Below are 16,901 nucleotides of genomic sequence, written 5' to 3'. Positions count from 1 at the left end.
CTGGTATGTTTTACATTTTGCCTTTATACCATGGAAACCATATAAGGTACTGTCTCTATCTTCACGTGGCTTCAACATATCCGGCCCTCGCACGCCTGGTGCTGTCTTTTACAGTATGTTTGTGCCATTCCACCTTTCCACACCATTAGTGTTTCATCATATCTCACTAGAGTGTTAAACATTCTCATAGAGCAAGGCCCATGGTTGAAAAAAACAGTCTATCCACGAATATAAGTTATTTATTTGTGTCAAAGAGGGAGAGAGACACACACGATTACAACCACAAACTCTAAAGTCTGCAACAGCCTGGCGAGGTCACCAGGGTCGCTGTATTACCAAACAGCTTCTGCTGGCTGTGTGTGGAAGATGTGCTGTATTCACCGAGAAAGCTATTTGATTTCAGCGTGGTTATCTGGACAAAGTCTCTAGTTAAAGCGGTTGGCTCCGTCTTTGGAGGACCATGTGTCTAGATGGGGTAATGAAGTAGGGGGCAGAGGGCTGTGTGGGAGCGTGTGTGTGTGTGTGTGTGTGTGTGTGTGTGTGTGTGTGTGGGAGGGTTGTAAGGTCACGGCTCTGCATTGGGATTAGCACAAGTAACAATCACAGTGGGCCCTCGCTTTGAAGGCCCTCTGATGAAGGTCAAGCTGTAATTTCGCCCCGTCTATTGATGGCCACTCAAGTGCCTGACTATAAAACAGGATTATGTGGGGCCATCTGTAGAGCCATTAACAGCAGTTGCAGAGCACTGACCACTGCAGCAGTGGGAGGGCAGAGGAAAAGGAGGGTTGTGGTGCCATGTTGTTTCTGAGGGGCATGGAAAGCATGGCAGAGGAGGGAAGATATTAAAATGATGATCCTCAAACGCAAACGCACTGAAGTCTGGTCTACCTGTCCCCTATGGTCTAGTGTCCACTTGATGTGTCATGACACACACACACACACACACACACACACGCACTGAACATACACTCGGCACATACACACGTAGGCATGCATTTGCACGCGCACACATACAGTCATGTACACATGGCTATACTTTTATCCCTTGAGGTCACACACACAGGCTAAATATGGGCCTACACACACAGAGACACAGACACACACACACACACACACACACACACCTATTTTTCATCCCTTGATGTCAAAATCAATAGACCTCTTTAGGGGGTAATGGCACATTTGGGACAGAAGCTTTTTTACAGCGCAGTTTTTATACTAATAGTGCTCAGGGCATTCTGGCCTCTGCACTCTGCATCTGTAGACGATGATCTTGAGTGTCCATCCACACACACACACACACACACACGCGCACGCGCACGCGCACGCGCACACGCACACGCACACGCACACGCACACACACACACACACACACACAGACACACAGACACACAGACACACACACAGACACACAGACACACACACAGACACACACAGACACACACACAGACACACACACACAGACTCAAACACACAGACACACACACACACACACACACACACACATCAAGGTGAGGCAGCTAAATAGCATCGGACTCCAGGGAACACGATCGTCAGGTCAAACCAGCGCACGGAAGGAAGGTTTGAGCCGAGTCTCATTGGAGGGAATGGAGGGAATGTTCAAGACCGTTTCGCCGTGATGCCTCTTAGGGGCGGGGAAGAGGAACCGAGGGACGCTCCGCAGTGCCGTTTAAAAGCACACCAGAAGAGAACCTCTAAAAGAGGGATGAGCATTGCATTCTGGGAGACACTTTATTTGGACGGACTGCATAAAGAGACGACTAGTGATGGTTTGTTGGAAGTTCAGTCTTTTGTTTTCTAAAAGTAGTGTATGCTTTTTAAATTTGTTTGCTCTGGTGGTATAGCACAGTGTACAGATGGACAGGAAGTGAGGGGGGAGAGAGATGAGGTGGGACCAGGAAATGACACGGGTTGGACACCGTGGCCACTTTGGGCCTGAGGTACAGGAACTGATGGTACAGCACAGTGTACAGATGGACAGGAAGTGAGGGGGGAGAGAGATGGGGTGGGACCAGGAAATGACACGGGTTGGACAGGAACTGTAGCCAGTTGTGCCACAGCACACAAGTTCAGTCTTTGTAATTGTTTACTGAGCTCCATCTTAACCAAACCACACCTCAACTGTAACATTTAACCACACAATGCAGTTAACAAAGTTTCTGGTGCTAATGCGGAAATAGCAGATACAACACTTGATATTTAGGGCATGAAAAATGGCTGCCGGGGCGGAATAAGATGGATTTGTGATTTTCTGACCTTTCCCTGTGCTGGAGGTGTGGCTGAGGTATCTGTCAAAGTATCTTATGACAACGAAACAACCCTATTTAATATGGCTTCCCTGTCAGGTCACTCAGCTCCGCAGCTTGGGCGATATGAAGAGACAATGTCCTTGGCAGGCTGCATTAAATCAGGTGAAGAGCTCTCTCTCTCTCTCTCTCTCTCTCACACACACACACACACACACACACACTCTCTCTCTCACTCTGTCTCCCTCTCTCTCTCTATCTATCTTTTCTTTCTTTCTCTATCTCTCTCTCTCTGTATCTCTGTGTATGTGTGTGCCTGCATGGGTACGTGCAAGCGAGTGTGTGCGTATGTGTGTCTGTGTGTGCGTACACGGATGTGTGTGTGTGTGTGTGTGTGTGTGTGAGTGTGAGCTCATACATTCCCTTCAGACATACCTGATGAAAGTACAACCTTAGCTGCTTTCTAGGCTGAATAGCAATGAGCGGCTAAATTGATCATATCAGGGCTGACACCAGCATGGGGAAAGACAAAAGGGCTAACGCTAACTAACTTGACTGCCTTCAGTTTCACTCCGACCGAAAATCCTGCAGTACAGTATAGCTTTAGGTTACATTCAACGCTGCTGTGCACTTATATTCATTATAATTATAACATGAAGTGAAGACCAAAAACGTTAATTATTTATGTATTCCAGAACGCTAATTGTCTGCTCTTACAGGCACCCTTTGGTATATGATAAGCATAGTGTATCCGCATGAAAAAGCATTGACACATCAATGCATTGCAATTACACCATTATATGGCATACACAATGTCCACATCGTGCTGTGATGTGAGAAAAAAAAAAAAGTGACTCAGCTTTGTGTAACCTGTCTGCTGGTGTCGTGCCAAGAAATTACACTTCACTTTCTCATTAGGGTAATTTATCATTTCTTTTGGTGCGCATTCACCCGTGAGCCCCGCACTCTATATACGGTCTGAAGTGAGTCTAAAAGAATGCATATGCCGGAATTAATTAACAGAAAACACTTTAATGAAGCCCTATTGATCCCCCGAACCAGCGCGACACAATGCAGAGGGAGGGGAAAGACGGAGAAAGGGAAGAACATCCCTTCAGAAAACGGAGAGATAATAAGCAGTACAACACATTGTGAAGATACCCTTGAGATGATACAGCAACAAAAAAAAAAGAGAGAGAGAGAGAGAGAAAGAGAGAGAAACAAGGCCGCCTTTCGTGTATTTGCAGGTCGGAGCATATCTCTGGCTTTTGAGTTCTTAATGTATTCTCCTTTGCTGTACTGGCCCATCAAGAGGCCATCAATCCCGTGTGATGAATTCTCATTTTCTTCTGGCCCTGGAATATCTGTGATTTCCATAGCAACATGCTTTGGCCAGATAGTCTATTTAAAATGTCCAACGGGATCGATCCATTACAATACAATGATCTCCTTTGGATAGATAGGGTGGCTGGAGCAGAATAGTAATCAGTGTAAGCAAAAGAGGGGGGGTGAGAAGACAGAGAGAGAGAGAGAGAGAGAGAGAGAGAGAGAGAGAGAGAGAGACAGAGAGAGACAGAGAGAGATACATAGATAGAATGAGAGTGAAGGAGAGAGGATGAGGAAGAGAGAGAGAAGGAGAGTGAGAGAGAGGAAGAGGAACGGAGGGATGGAGAATGAGGAAGAACGAGATAGAGTTACAGATGGAAAAGAGAGGGTGAGTGAGAGAGAGAAAGAGAGAGAGAAAGAGAGAGAGAGAGAGAGAGAGAGAAAGAGAGAGATAAAAAATGCACAGAGCTCAATAAATTGCTTTGTGGTTGACAGAGCCTTCAGTCCTGACTGCAGCACAAGCCTGACACACCGACTGCACGGTAAACACACCGCGATCGACAGCTCCCGATGATACGGCAGATACACCACCAGGCGGACATGAAAAATGACACCTAATTGCTCTCTGGAAATAATTGAAGATTTACAAACACGTTGCAATTACGAGGCAAGATGAGATAAAGGCAGACGAGAAAAAAAAAAATAATAAAAAAAACGTTAACGTGAAATGAATATGACAACTTGTACTGTCAGACCCATCCCTGCGGCACGGCAACATGAAGCACATTGCCGTGTTTCCCCCGACGCTCGGAAAGAAAACCGTCTCGTTCAGAGCAGCGTCTGATTAATTATGTCTGTGGCATCTGAGCACGCGTAGGAGCGATATCCCAAATGGAATGTTGACGTGTGTTCTCTGGAACAGAGATTTGTGCTGTAGGAAGAGCTACACGGGGCATCATGACAGGGTGTCATGTGGAGGGGTAGGTTTGTTTATGAAAAGCTGTGCAGGTTGGTGCCATGCGGGTGGCCTGACAGGAGGCATTAGAATGGCTTTTGGAGTGCTGGTGGATGTGACTCAGACAGACACACACACACACACACACACACACACACACACACACACACACACACACACACATATACTGTGGAGTGAACGGTCAGCGACGGACCCATGAGGTAAGAGCTCTAATTCGAAGTGATAAAACTCTTGATCGTCCTGTTGTTGCATGCTTTTGGCAGCGCAGGCAGTCATAAAAACAATAATTAGCCACATGCTAGTGAGAATATAGTCCAGCGTTTGGCTATCAACGCTGAGTAGGATTACGTGTAGATTTCCAAAGTGACCACGAGTCAGTGGTGTCCACTAACATAACAATGGCATGCTGTACTGTCAGGACTGGGAGCCAAATGGCCCACTTCTCAGAGGATTACACCGATCATAAATTATAACTGAAAACAATCTGAGGTAATGAGCACACAGACATAGATTGTGTTGCCTACACATATCATAATAGTCTGATGAAATATAGTCCATATATTCAATTCCATATCGATTGAGTGTGTGTTTGTTCTTGTAATGATGTAGGAAACAATAAACAATCAAGAAGATAGTCAACTGCTATTACCCAGGATGCTCAAACTCACGACTCTTTAATGTTTACCTATATTTACGTTGCATATTCTTTGAAGATATCAATTTAATATGCAATTATTTGTTAAGCATATTATGTATGTGTGGTTGAGACTGATAATGGCTTGGGTCAACATACAAACTCTGATCTGGAATAATCTGCAACAAATAATCTGGAATCACTATGTGAAGTCAATGTGAAAATAAGGAATTGTAAAAGCCTTCCAAAGGAAAAATGTTTGTGTTACCTGATGAAGGTGTTCTGTGCAGAACCGTACATCCAAGGCTGGAGTTCCAGGTTGGGGTATTCAGCGAACGGGGGTACAATCAGGGAGAAGATGAGAGCGAGGACCACAAACAGGGCGGGCATGACAATCTGTCACACAACAAAGAGAGAGCGAACGCATTAGGACGAGATGAACCCCACCCACACTCCTCCGTCCTCCGCTGATGGATGTCACGGAGTCCGCTTCAGTCCAAGAGCCGGGCCCGGGCCACTTCAAAAGGCTGAAAGCAAGAAAGGACCGGAGCACACAAGCAGCTTTTTAAGACTTTAGATGCGCACAACTAACGTTTCGCTACACAGCATCCTCCTCAGCGTCAAGTCTCCACTCCAGGCCACTTCTTGCATTCCTCGCACCTGTCATGCCCAACTCACCGGAATACTAGTTACCTTTGATTTCCCCTTGGGGATCAATAAAGTATCTATCTATCTATCTATCTATCTATCTACCTTCGCTATCCAGTAAAGGAAAGAGTCTGTCCATCTATGAATCATCTGAGCACTAGTTTCATCCACTCTGTTTTTACATTACATTACATGACATTATATTTGCCACTGTTTTTAACCAAAGCGACTAACATAGGGTGACCAGATGTCCCCGGTTTCAGGGGACAGTCCCCGTTTTTGGTTGCCTGTCCCCGGTGAAATACAGAAAAACTACCTACAGTATGTCCCTGTTTTTTTTTTAAGATGAAACTTGTATGTATTTCAATCAGATTGATAGTCAAACTGGAAATGTCCCCGTTTTCCACATTTTTAGGATTATGTCCAAGGTTTTGGTCTCGGACATCTGGTCACCTTAGACTAACAACATGGTAAACAGTTAATGCAATTCTCTCATCTACTGTATAGGCCAATTTAATAAAGGTAGAGTACAATAAGAATATACCTGCATCAGTTTAAACTGAAGAAGGGTAGAGAACAATGAGAATAAGTGTCAGTCCTAGTCAGGTGTTAAGCGTTTGGATCGACAAGACTAGTTGTAAGTAGTGCTACGAGAGGAGATGTTCTTTGTAGGGCTGGGTTTGGGAGGGGTGTCCCTGATCTAGTAGGAACTGGTAGTGCATTCCACCAACGAGGAACAACAGATGAGAAAAGTTTGGATTGATCTCAAGGTTGTTCTGCTCCTTGGTGGAAGTTGTTTCTCTTGCACTATCGAACTACTGTACCTAAACCCTGTCAGGCTTGTTCTGTTCTTTGGTGGAAGTTGTTTCTTGTCTATTTAGGCTGTCAAGTCTGCCGTCACGGTCCCAACAGCTTTTTCATCCAAAAACATTAAGTAGCGCAGCCAGCCAGTTTTCACAGCTTGTAAACCTTGACACCATCACCTACATTTTAGTGAGTATAAAAAAAAAATAATAATACAAATCGCTTAACTCGTAATTAGTGTAGCTGTGCAGCCAGATGATGTAATCAAGGATAATGTTCAGGGCTCCTTGAAAAAAATAATTTTGTTAGGTTCAGGGAGCGAGAAGTAGAAGGACAATGTTCTTATCGGCCATTCTGAATAGTGGAAATATGTATTCTGTGCATTCTGTGACAGTGTATGAAAGGCTATTTTCTATAAGATTTCTCAAAAATAGTGTTGAAATATCGTCTTGTTCTTGCAAACCTACAGTGATATTGTGCATCATCTTGTGAGCTGAGTGTATGGTCACACCCCTACTGTCTATGGAAATAACAAACGGCTCAGAGACCAGTTGGACCCAAAGAAAGTATTATCGGCACGTTATTGCGTCATAATTTAACAACTGAATTGTGTCCACTCCCTTTTGCCTCAGTTAGCAGTTCTTTACTTTTTACCAACTAATGTAGAATCACCGCACTATGAAGTTCAAGTAGCCACCAAGGTTATACAGAACACTACCACCTGCAAACAAACACAAAAAAGCTTTCACAGTGAAATTGTGCAGCTGTTGCTGGTTGTAATGACTTTTCTTTTTTTTCACTTGCTAACATTGGAACAAAGCTCCTCACTGCTTCTTTGAAGACCTGCTTTTGATGTACTATAGTTTTGACATGCATGTGAAGATCATCTGATACAATAAAAAAAACAACAGGTGTGTGTGTGTGTGTGTGCGTGTGTGTGCGTGTGTGTGTGTGTGTGTGTGTGTGTGTGTGTGTGTGTGTGTGTGTGTGTGTGTGTGTGTGTTTGTGTGTGTGTGTGTGTGTGTGTGTGTGTGTGTGTGTGTGTGTGTAACTGTAATTTATATTGAAGAGAACACTGTGAAGAAGTATACAAGAGCAAGTGGGCAATTAATGAATTTGTTGAAAAATGAAAGGGCCAAGACAAAAATAACCCAACGCCTCATTACACTGATTGGGGTTGATTTGTCAGTGTTTATTAACTGGATGTGTCTCTTTAAAGGTGCTCTAAGCCATGTTGTGTAACGTCTTCCCTGTTGACATTCAAACAAAACAGAGAGCTAGCAAATTAAACTCTTCTGAATGTGTATCTCTTCAGTGATTGGCTGGAATTATTTTTGCCATTTTTAGAGCCTGGGCTGTCTACAGAGACTGCATTTTTACATTGTATTCAGGGAACAAGCAGCTAGGGGGTGGCGAGGAGATGTTTGCTATGCGATTAGTTTTTTTTTTTTCTTAATTTAGACACCACGTGACGTTTGTGTACCTTGCATACCTTGCGTACCTTTAACTTTGAAACATCAGGGAAACCTTAAACTGACAGTGATCTCATTACAGTTCCATCACACCGTGACAGCCAAGACAAAAAAAAAAAAGAAAAAAGATTCTCTACTACATATCTCACAGTCAGTGGAAATGCACTGTGCTGTATGAAATCCACCCAATTCACCTGAGCATACCACTCATAAAAAAGCACGTACTGTAGTTGTAAATAACAGATGAGAAGATAAAAGCAAAGTCACTTCTCCTCTCCATTGCTTTTTTCACTTTCTTTCTCGTTCACCTCTTCAGAAGGCTCCTCTCTGTATTTTGTCCTGTTTTCTGTTTTCGTTCTAAAACGCTACAGTTGTACGAGCAGCGCCCGAGTTGGCTTTGCCTTCAAGGTACAGCAGGCAAAGACATTAATAAAGCTGCCTGCGAGCCAAAGCAGGGAGCACACTTTGGAAACAGCACTAATCGAGGAGAGGATTCGCGAAGTCTGATAAAGCTGAACAGCAGCTTGGGGACTTTTATTCTCCTCTAAGGCACTTAGAGGTGGAGTTTGGTTGGAGCTTCTCTCTCTCTCTCTCTCTCTCTTCTCCATCTCTCTCTCTCTCTCTCTCTCTCTCTCTCTCTCTCTTCTCCATCTCTCTCTCTCTCTCTCTCTCTCTCGTTCTCTCTCTCTCTTTCTCTTTCTCTTTTCCTGCAGCAAATTAAAGTAATAAAATGATTAAAGCAAAACACACAGAACAGGCGTATTAGTTTCGGCAGAAGTCGTAAAAAAGCGGTGGCAGGCGGGCGACGATGGGCAGCGCTGCTCCCTCGGCCGTGGCAGATGGCGAGAGTGTCGGGGCAGCTTGCCCACAATTTGGCCTCGTCTACCCGTCAGCTCTCACACACACTGGGCAGTGGAGACTAAAACACTCTCTCTCTCCATCTCTCTCTCTCTCTCTCTCGCTCTCTCTCTCACTCTCTCTCTCTCCCTCCCTCTCTCTGTTATCCCTACCTCCTTCTCTCTCTCCCTCTCCTTCTTCCTCTCTCTCTCCCTTTCTCTGTGTCTCTCTGTATTATCCCTACCTGCTTCTCTCTCTCCCTCTTCCTCTCTCTCTCTGCCCTACCTGCTTCTCTCTCTCCCTCTTCCTCTCCTTGCCCTCCCTCTCTCTATCTCCCTCTCTCTCTGGACTTCTCCATCCATTCTCTTTGATATACCGTAGACTGGGCCTCAGAATGCTTAGCTCCTACCACTTGTCAATGTCAAGTGCAAAAATGCTGTGGCATGATAATGGCTGGTGTCTATGTGAAGTGAAATGCATTATTTCCTTGTTTCTTCAATTTCACACAACTCTCTCTCTATCTCTCTCTCTCTCTCTCTCTCTCTCTCTCTCTCTCTCTCTCTCTCGGTTAGAATAACTGCACCAATAGACTGTGTGTTGATGCCTGACAACTAGACTGGGAAATGATCAGACCGTTGGCTGACTGGCTGGCTATACCGGTCACCTCTCCTGCTATTTTTCTGCATTATGGTGGTCAGTCCCCAAACTTTTCAGATTCTGTAAGAAGAATTGTCTCATGAGGGCTGTTGAGCGTGCATGGCCTCGCCAGTAATGATCAGTGTTTAGCCTGATTCACTTGTTTATTCTGTGTGTGTGTCTCTCTCTCTCTCTCTCTCTCTCTCTCTCTCTCTCTCTCTCCGTGTGTGTGTGTGTATCCATGTGTGTGTGTATGTGTGTGTGTGTGTGTGTGTGTGTGTGTGTGTGTGTGGTTTGTCCAGTGGGGACACTCACACACACACACACACACACACACACACACACACACACACACCCACACACACACACACACACACACACACACACACACACACACACACACACACACACACACACACACACACACACACACACACACACACACACACACACACACACACACAGCCATTAAGAAAGCTTGCAGCGCTCTCACTGACAAAGAGGTGTTCTGCTTTTAAATTACATGTGTTCAATGCCGAGACTTGACTATAATGGCGTGATATATCAAAAGGTAATTACCGATTGACTCTTGGCACAAGCGGATTAATTAATTTGTGACAAATGTCTTATTGAAGAAACACTTGATGAATTGATTTCAGACTGGAAGCGAGGGCGCTTGAATTGATATCCTAATAATGGCACAACAGCTGACAATTGAGGGCATGCATATTGCCAGGCTTATGTTAGCTGTCAAGTATGGCAGCGTTTGAATCAGAAAATTGCCTGCAGAGTTGTGCAAAGAGTTGCATTTAAGTTCCTCAGAGCTTTGTGTCTCCTTGGAAACTAAAACACTTAGAGATAAGCTTAACTGTTGGCTTGTAAGAAAATAATCATGTATTCTGACTTGGTCTTTAGCGTTTAGAACTCAGTCCATTTAAGGGCCACAATTCAGTTTTGCTTTTTAACCGCAGATATAGAATGGAGGGAAAGAATGGCACAACAATACGGAGTTGGCCAAGTCTACACAGACAGATGATAGCATCCTCTATGAACTTTAGCTTTGTTATCCTGCCAAAACAAATCATCACTAAAACATGCCTGCCTTTGGGTCCAATCACAAACTAGCTTATCCAAGAGACGCACCCGGATCGTTGGTCTGATTGGTTGAAGGACTATCCAAGCGTACGGAGTCATTTGAATGATGCCAATTGATCACGCCTCTTGTGCAGTAGAAATAAAGTGCAGACTCCCCACACTAATGTTTAATCTGAAAAGATTAAGTTTAGTATGGTGATAGCCAGACTACCAGTGATGGCCAATACTATGCTCTCCTAGTCAAATCCAGTAAAGTCAACTTTCTGTATATAGCACATTTTATACACAGAGGTCATTCAATGTGCTATACACAAGCAAACAGGGATAGCTAATACAAGCATAGAAAGGCAATAGTCAAAGAATAGTTTTAAAAGTACAGAATTGACAGAAATAAAACATACACAAGTTAATACTACATAAAAGGGCAATAGTCTTAAGTGTTTTACAATATAATAATTAAAACACATTAAAAAAAACAACAAAAACAAACAAAGCATGATTATACTAGTCAAACACCTAGTGAACAACAGGGCCAAAATGCCCAACCACAGGGCTTGATATTGCTCCTTGTGGACTAATAACCCTAATAGTTAATCCTAAACCTGACCTATTGAGCTGGATCATCAGATTCCTACTAGTACTGAAATGATGGACAGAACACTCTATCCAATAACTTTATACAGTATGTAGTCATTGGTTCCACCTCTCACTCTTTAATTCAATTCCTGATTATCATATTTGGCAAGAGATAGATGCAATCAAAGTGTCAAAAAGGTAATGATTTCTTAAGGTGTATTGCAAGAAAGATTTCACTGTCTAAGTTCAATATTGGTTTGACATTGGTGTTGAATAATATATTGCTACTTGAATTCTGCAAGAGAGCAAGAGAAAGAGTTTAGAACTCTGTTGGATTGTTGGTCAGATAAACTCATCCAAACTCAAACCAAGTACTGTGGTTGCTGCAAAGCCAGACATGCACACACACACAGATATAGACACCAGACAGACACAGACACAGACACAGACACACACACAGACAGACAGACAGACAGACAGACAGACAGACAGACAGACAGACAGACAGACAGACAGACAGACAGACAGACAGACAGACAGACAGACAGACAGACAGACAGACAGACAGACAGACAGACACACACACACACACACACACACACACACACACACACACACACACACACACACACACACACACAATGCGTAGAAGACTGACAGTTGGGAGACATGTTTACCCGAGCAGAAACAGACACCATAAACTGTGGCTGATGACATTACTGGTCAACACTTACAGGAGAGCTTGCCGTCAAAACCTCTTACAGTGAGACTAAAGTCCCTTTCCCACATAACTTCTAGAAGTTACCCGGACATATTTACCCGGGTAAAGGCACGACACGGACGTTTCCCACATGAGTTTTATGTCCGAGTGAGATACGGGTAATTGTGTTCACACTAGACCCGAGTAGAAGCCGCGAGGGGTGGGGCAATGTCAGCACTTGCAGGGGGAGGGAGATGACGCTAAATAAATGCGTTGTTGTGCTGTGTTGCTTGGATGATGCGAACTTACATCAGATCCAAAACATCATGAAACAACAGAAGTAGTTAGCTCGCTAGTCAGCGGGAGCTAGCATAGAGGGAAAAATAGCTAACCTACGACCACAGTAGGCTATGAACAAAGCTCTACTTCAACCCTCTCTGGTATAAACATCCAACATAACAAATTGATAGAAAATAATGACACACCTGGAAAATATAAACAGCACACAGAGGTCTGAGGCTTCTTCCCAACTCCTACAAAAAGCAACAATGCTAAATAACAGCGACGTTAACTATTAGCTGTTAATTGCTAACCACTGTAATAAACAGCTTGTTGCAATCTAATCGACAACACTTCAAGCTATTCACGTTTGCAAGTATAATACTGCCTGTCCCACAACAAACACAACAACCTGATTGCAGTTTAAATTTTTATTGTACGTACACAACAAAATGTCACTGTTTTCTGTACTCCGGTGTTCTCGTCTGTGTTCATACTCGTAGGGCAATGTTTATCGTTACCATGGCAATTTGTACTTTCTGCCTCGCGCTGCAAGCAGGCTGCAAGGACGCATTTCTATACGTCATCGGTACGCCCCCCATCTCTACCCAGAACTGTGCCGGCTGCGTTCCCACCTAAGCGCACCCGGGTAACATCTAGAAGTAGTACTAGGGGGCTAGTAGGGTGAGTTCCGGGTAAGAAAATACCCGAGTTTTGCGTTCCCACATACAGCCACCCGTTTGATATCCGTTTGACATCCGGATGTCTCGCTCATGTGGGAAAGGGACTTAAGAGTGGAAGAAAACACTGCCCATCACCCATCTGACCAGTTTATAGATGCTGCACACCTGAGCTATGAGACTTCTACAAACTATTAACACATTAGCTACACTCTGTTGTGCAGTGCTGCACATTTGTCAAGCACCAAATCATTGAGTCTGTTACAGTACATACTGTAACAGGGGTGGTTAGTGGGTGGTTACAGTGATTTCCTGTGTATTAGCCGCATTGTGTATACTGTAAGTCGCAGGACAGTGTTTTATGCAAGCGAAAAGAAACAAAGCCACATTAACACCACATCAACTGCCCACCTGTATTAGCTTCATAGCTGAAGAAAGCTAACAAAATCCACGCATAAGCCACGGCTAATAGTCGAGAAGTTACGGTGGTTGGTTCTGTTGCATGCCGGTGCGGTAGCGGTTGTGTACCTGAGCGATGAGTCCCTTGCGGCTGCGTCTGGCGTGGTGGAAGCGCTTGATGAAGAGAGCCAGGAACTGCCGTCTGATGAGCTCCCAGCCGGTGATGACTGAGGAACCTTTCCCGTTAAGGCTCGACGCCCGCTCCCAGTCTGGAACAGACGCAAAACACAGTGGAAACAGCTCAGAACAAGTCTAAATGAGGCTAAATGCTATAATAACAATAATAATAATAATAAAAATAGTGTAATTTATAACGTTTTCCAAAGTACTTCACAAGAATCACAGCCTAGAGAATACACCAAGCTGTTGAAAGTATTTTATCAATCAATTATCATAGCAGCTGCCTCAACTATATTATATTGTCATAGCTTATTAACACGTAATGCTTTAAAGATACAGTATATAAAAGACAAGTGATTTACTAAACCCTGATGAGTCAGAGGGACATTTGTCATATTATATTGTTAATGTTGTACTGCACATATGCATCTCATCTCATAACATAGGGTCATGAATGAGGTCAAAATAAAACCTTTTTTAACTTCACTTTTTAAATGGCAATCTCAATCTCAGAGTCTAGAACAGGTACAGTAAGAGACAATATGGCCTCAGTTTATGGTCTTTAAAGGTCATACATACTCTCAGAGCATCATGTGAAGCCATTGTGCATACAGCCCCAACAATACCAAAAGATAGTTTTGGAAAATATTTAGTAAAATGCTCACGTTCATGTTGAATTTTTCCACATCACTTACTGAGGAGACAGCCGAGCTACCCACCCGACTATCTGACAGTGAAGTATTGAACAAGTTTAGACTGTGACAACAGTGTTTGCACTGTCAGGCAGTTGCAACAGAGCTGCATCAAAACTCCAACCCAATGTGGGATAATGCGATGAAGTGATTGTGTCTACTAACCGATTCTCGTTAGACTTCTGACATGTGCAAACACTCGCACGCTGAAAGTATGTCACATCTGATGCGATTAGTTTCAGATACAAGGAACTGGAATGTACAACAACAGACAATGCTGCTCATTGCCAATTCAAAAATGTGGCAGGTTTCATCTGCATTGTAAAACAGAATACCAACTGAGGGGTGAGGCTTGTTCAAAAGCCCGTACAGCTAAACTGGAACACGACGGTTCACACACAGTTCATGTTGCGCTTTCCTTGTTTATCGCCGTGCTGTGATGCTAATGAAGGTAAACACTATTACTGGATGGGACAGAACTCTTTACTGCCTCAGTGTACAGCCAAGACGATTAGTATGGAAACAAGAAATATGGTGTCTGTGACAAATAGGTGTGTTTGTTTGTGTGTTTGTGTGTGTGTGTGAGAGTGAGTGTGTGTGTGTGTGCGAGAGAGAGAGAGCATGGGTGAGAAGGTGCATATGCTTGTCTGTGTGTGTGAATAATGAGGAGAGAGGGCACATGGCAAAGATATCACGTGGATGGAGTGAGTGTGAGTGCTTGAATATAACAGTGTGTGTGTGTGTGTGTGTGTGTGTGTGTGTGTGTGTGTGTGCTACCACACGTCGTGGGAGTCCAGATAGACCATGTGGAAGGAGTGTGAGTGGTTGCATATAAGAGTGTGTGTGTGTGTGTGTGTGTGCTACGCACATCGTGGGAGTCCAGATAAACCATGTGGGAGGAGTGTGTGTGAGTGGTTGAATGTAGCAGTGTGTGTGAGGCACGTTGTGGGAGTCCTAGGTAGGTGTTTGGAGAGAGAGACAGGGACAGACAAACACACACAGGTACACACAGCTGAAGACGCTGTCAATGTCACATCACCTGTCTACAGTACATACCTACTACTTTTCTTTTGGATCTCCCCTTCAGCTCTACTTGAGAGAGAGAGAAAGAGAGAGAGAGAGAGAGAGAGAGAGAGAGATAGAGAGAGAGAAAGAGAAAGAGAGAGAGAGCAGCGAGAGAGAGAGAGGAGAGAGCAGCGAGAGAGAGAGAGAGGAGACCACAGAGAGAGAGAGAGAGAGAGAGGGAGGTAGGGAGGGAGGAGAGAAGAGAGAGAGGGATCAGTCAACTTCTTTGTCATGCTAAATTGAAAGCGGTAATGTGTGTGTATGCCAAAGGCTTGTGTATTTTTAGAAGCCGAGCACACTGGGTGAGATCCATACTAGATTGAGAGGCGGCTGGGTCAGTGGTTTCCTTTGCTGTGGCGATGCTGTTGCGTCGAGACTCTCGTGAACTTCGCTTCCAGTCGCGTGTAAAACTTCCAGCTTCATCTGGAAAACATTCATACAAAAGTGATGTCTCAAAATGCTGTTCTTGTTGTTGCTGCTGCTGCTGTTGGTGCCTGGTGGTGCTTCATGTCAAACATGGCTTGAGCACCAACATCTTCAGTAACAGTTATCTGTTTGTGAGTGTGTGAGTGTGTGTGAGTGTGTGTGTGTGTGTGTGTGTAGGGATGGGTATTGATACGTTTTTATCAATACCGATGGCATTATCGATTCTGCCTATCAATCCAATTCCTTATCAATTCTCTTATCGATTCCCAAAAAATGTAGGTGCACCCACATTTTTCATTGCATCGCCTTTGACGCCAAAAGGTCACCTTTTATCGCTCTCCTTTCATATAATGTGAATGATTTTTTAACAATAAGGCGTAGAAAAAGCTTGTCTTTATTTAAAACACAATAAGGAATATACATATTCTTTATAAAGAATTATAAAGATGTATAGCAGTGTATATATATAATATAATTCTTTATATATTCTAATCTATAGCCTACTGCTGACATTTCTGATATTCATGACATTCATGACTATTCATATTATAACTCTGCCTCTTTAATTCAGCTGTCGGCTTGAAGCCTCAAATTGTAAACAAAGTAGCATAGTTGGCTAGCTTATTATAGTCTACTGGTTGGACTGTTCAGTTTCCCCACGTGTGTTTAAGTTGCAAGGTAGGCTAATACTTTGTCTCCTTGGGACAGGCCCTTTTGAGTCTTAGAGTTGGAAAACATTGAGATGATCAGTCAACTTGAATGCAAGAGTTTGAATCAAATTTGTGCAGTAGCCTACGCTATGATGCTAACCGAAATTAATTATAATGTCGCTAGTTGTCTTCTATGCGTCATTGCTTTCACGATTGTGAATGTGCATGTCGAGGGGCGGGTGTCGCGCACGAGAGAGGGAGAGGGAGAGAGAGCGCGCCAAGGGGGTTACTATACAGTTTGGCAAAGTTGCACGCATAGTCTACAATTAAAACTCGTGAAGGAAACGTATGCTTTCACCTGAGCAGCGTCAGGTGCACCTAGAATTATTTTCAGGCACACTCTTAAACATTTTGGGCGCATATGCACTCTGGAGCCCTGGACCGGGCAACGTTAGCACCCCTCCGTAGTCTGTCAAACACATGACACTCTTGGAGCTTAATCCCATGCTTCACGGACAAATGTTTTAACATATTGCTGGTATTACTACCCTTACACGAT

The 16,901-nt window shown here is 43.8% G+C and overlaps 1 protein-coding gene across 3 annotated transcripts in view; it reads right to left on the bottom strand.

Moving 5' to 3' along the window:
* Nucleotides 1–16,901, bottom strand: part of LOC134060563 (phospholipid-transporting ATPase ABCA1-like) — a 258,600-nt gene that overhangs the window by 121,964 nt on the left and 119,735 nt on the right. For 2 of the 3 annotated variants that reach the window (XM_062517294.1, XM_062517293.1), the window contains exons 27-30: nt 15,582–15,689; nt 15,258–15,293; nt 13,459–13,598; nt 5,472–5,599 (exon numbers count right to left, since the gene is read on the bottom strand). In XM_062517294.1, coding sequence (XP_062373278.1) covers nt 5,472–5,599; nt 13,459–13,598; nt 15,258–15,293; nt 15,582–15,689 — 412 coding nt within the window. The remainder of the gene's footprint in view (nt 1–5,471; nt 5,600–13,458; nt 13,599–15,257; nt 15,294–15,581; nt 15,690–16,901) is intronic. The other variant, XM_062517295.1, reaches the window with a different exon arrangement.

Source organism: Sardina pilchardus, chromosome 16 (assembly GCF_963854185.1).
Source record: "Sardina pilchardus chromosome 16, fSarPil1.1, whole genome shotgun sequence".
Taxonomy (NCBI): Eukaryota; Metazoa; Chordata; class Actinopteri; order Clupeiformes; family Clupeidae; genus Sardina; species Sardina pilchardus.
This window is presented reverse-complemented; position numbering and strand designations above follow the sequence as displayed.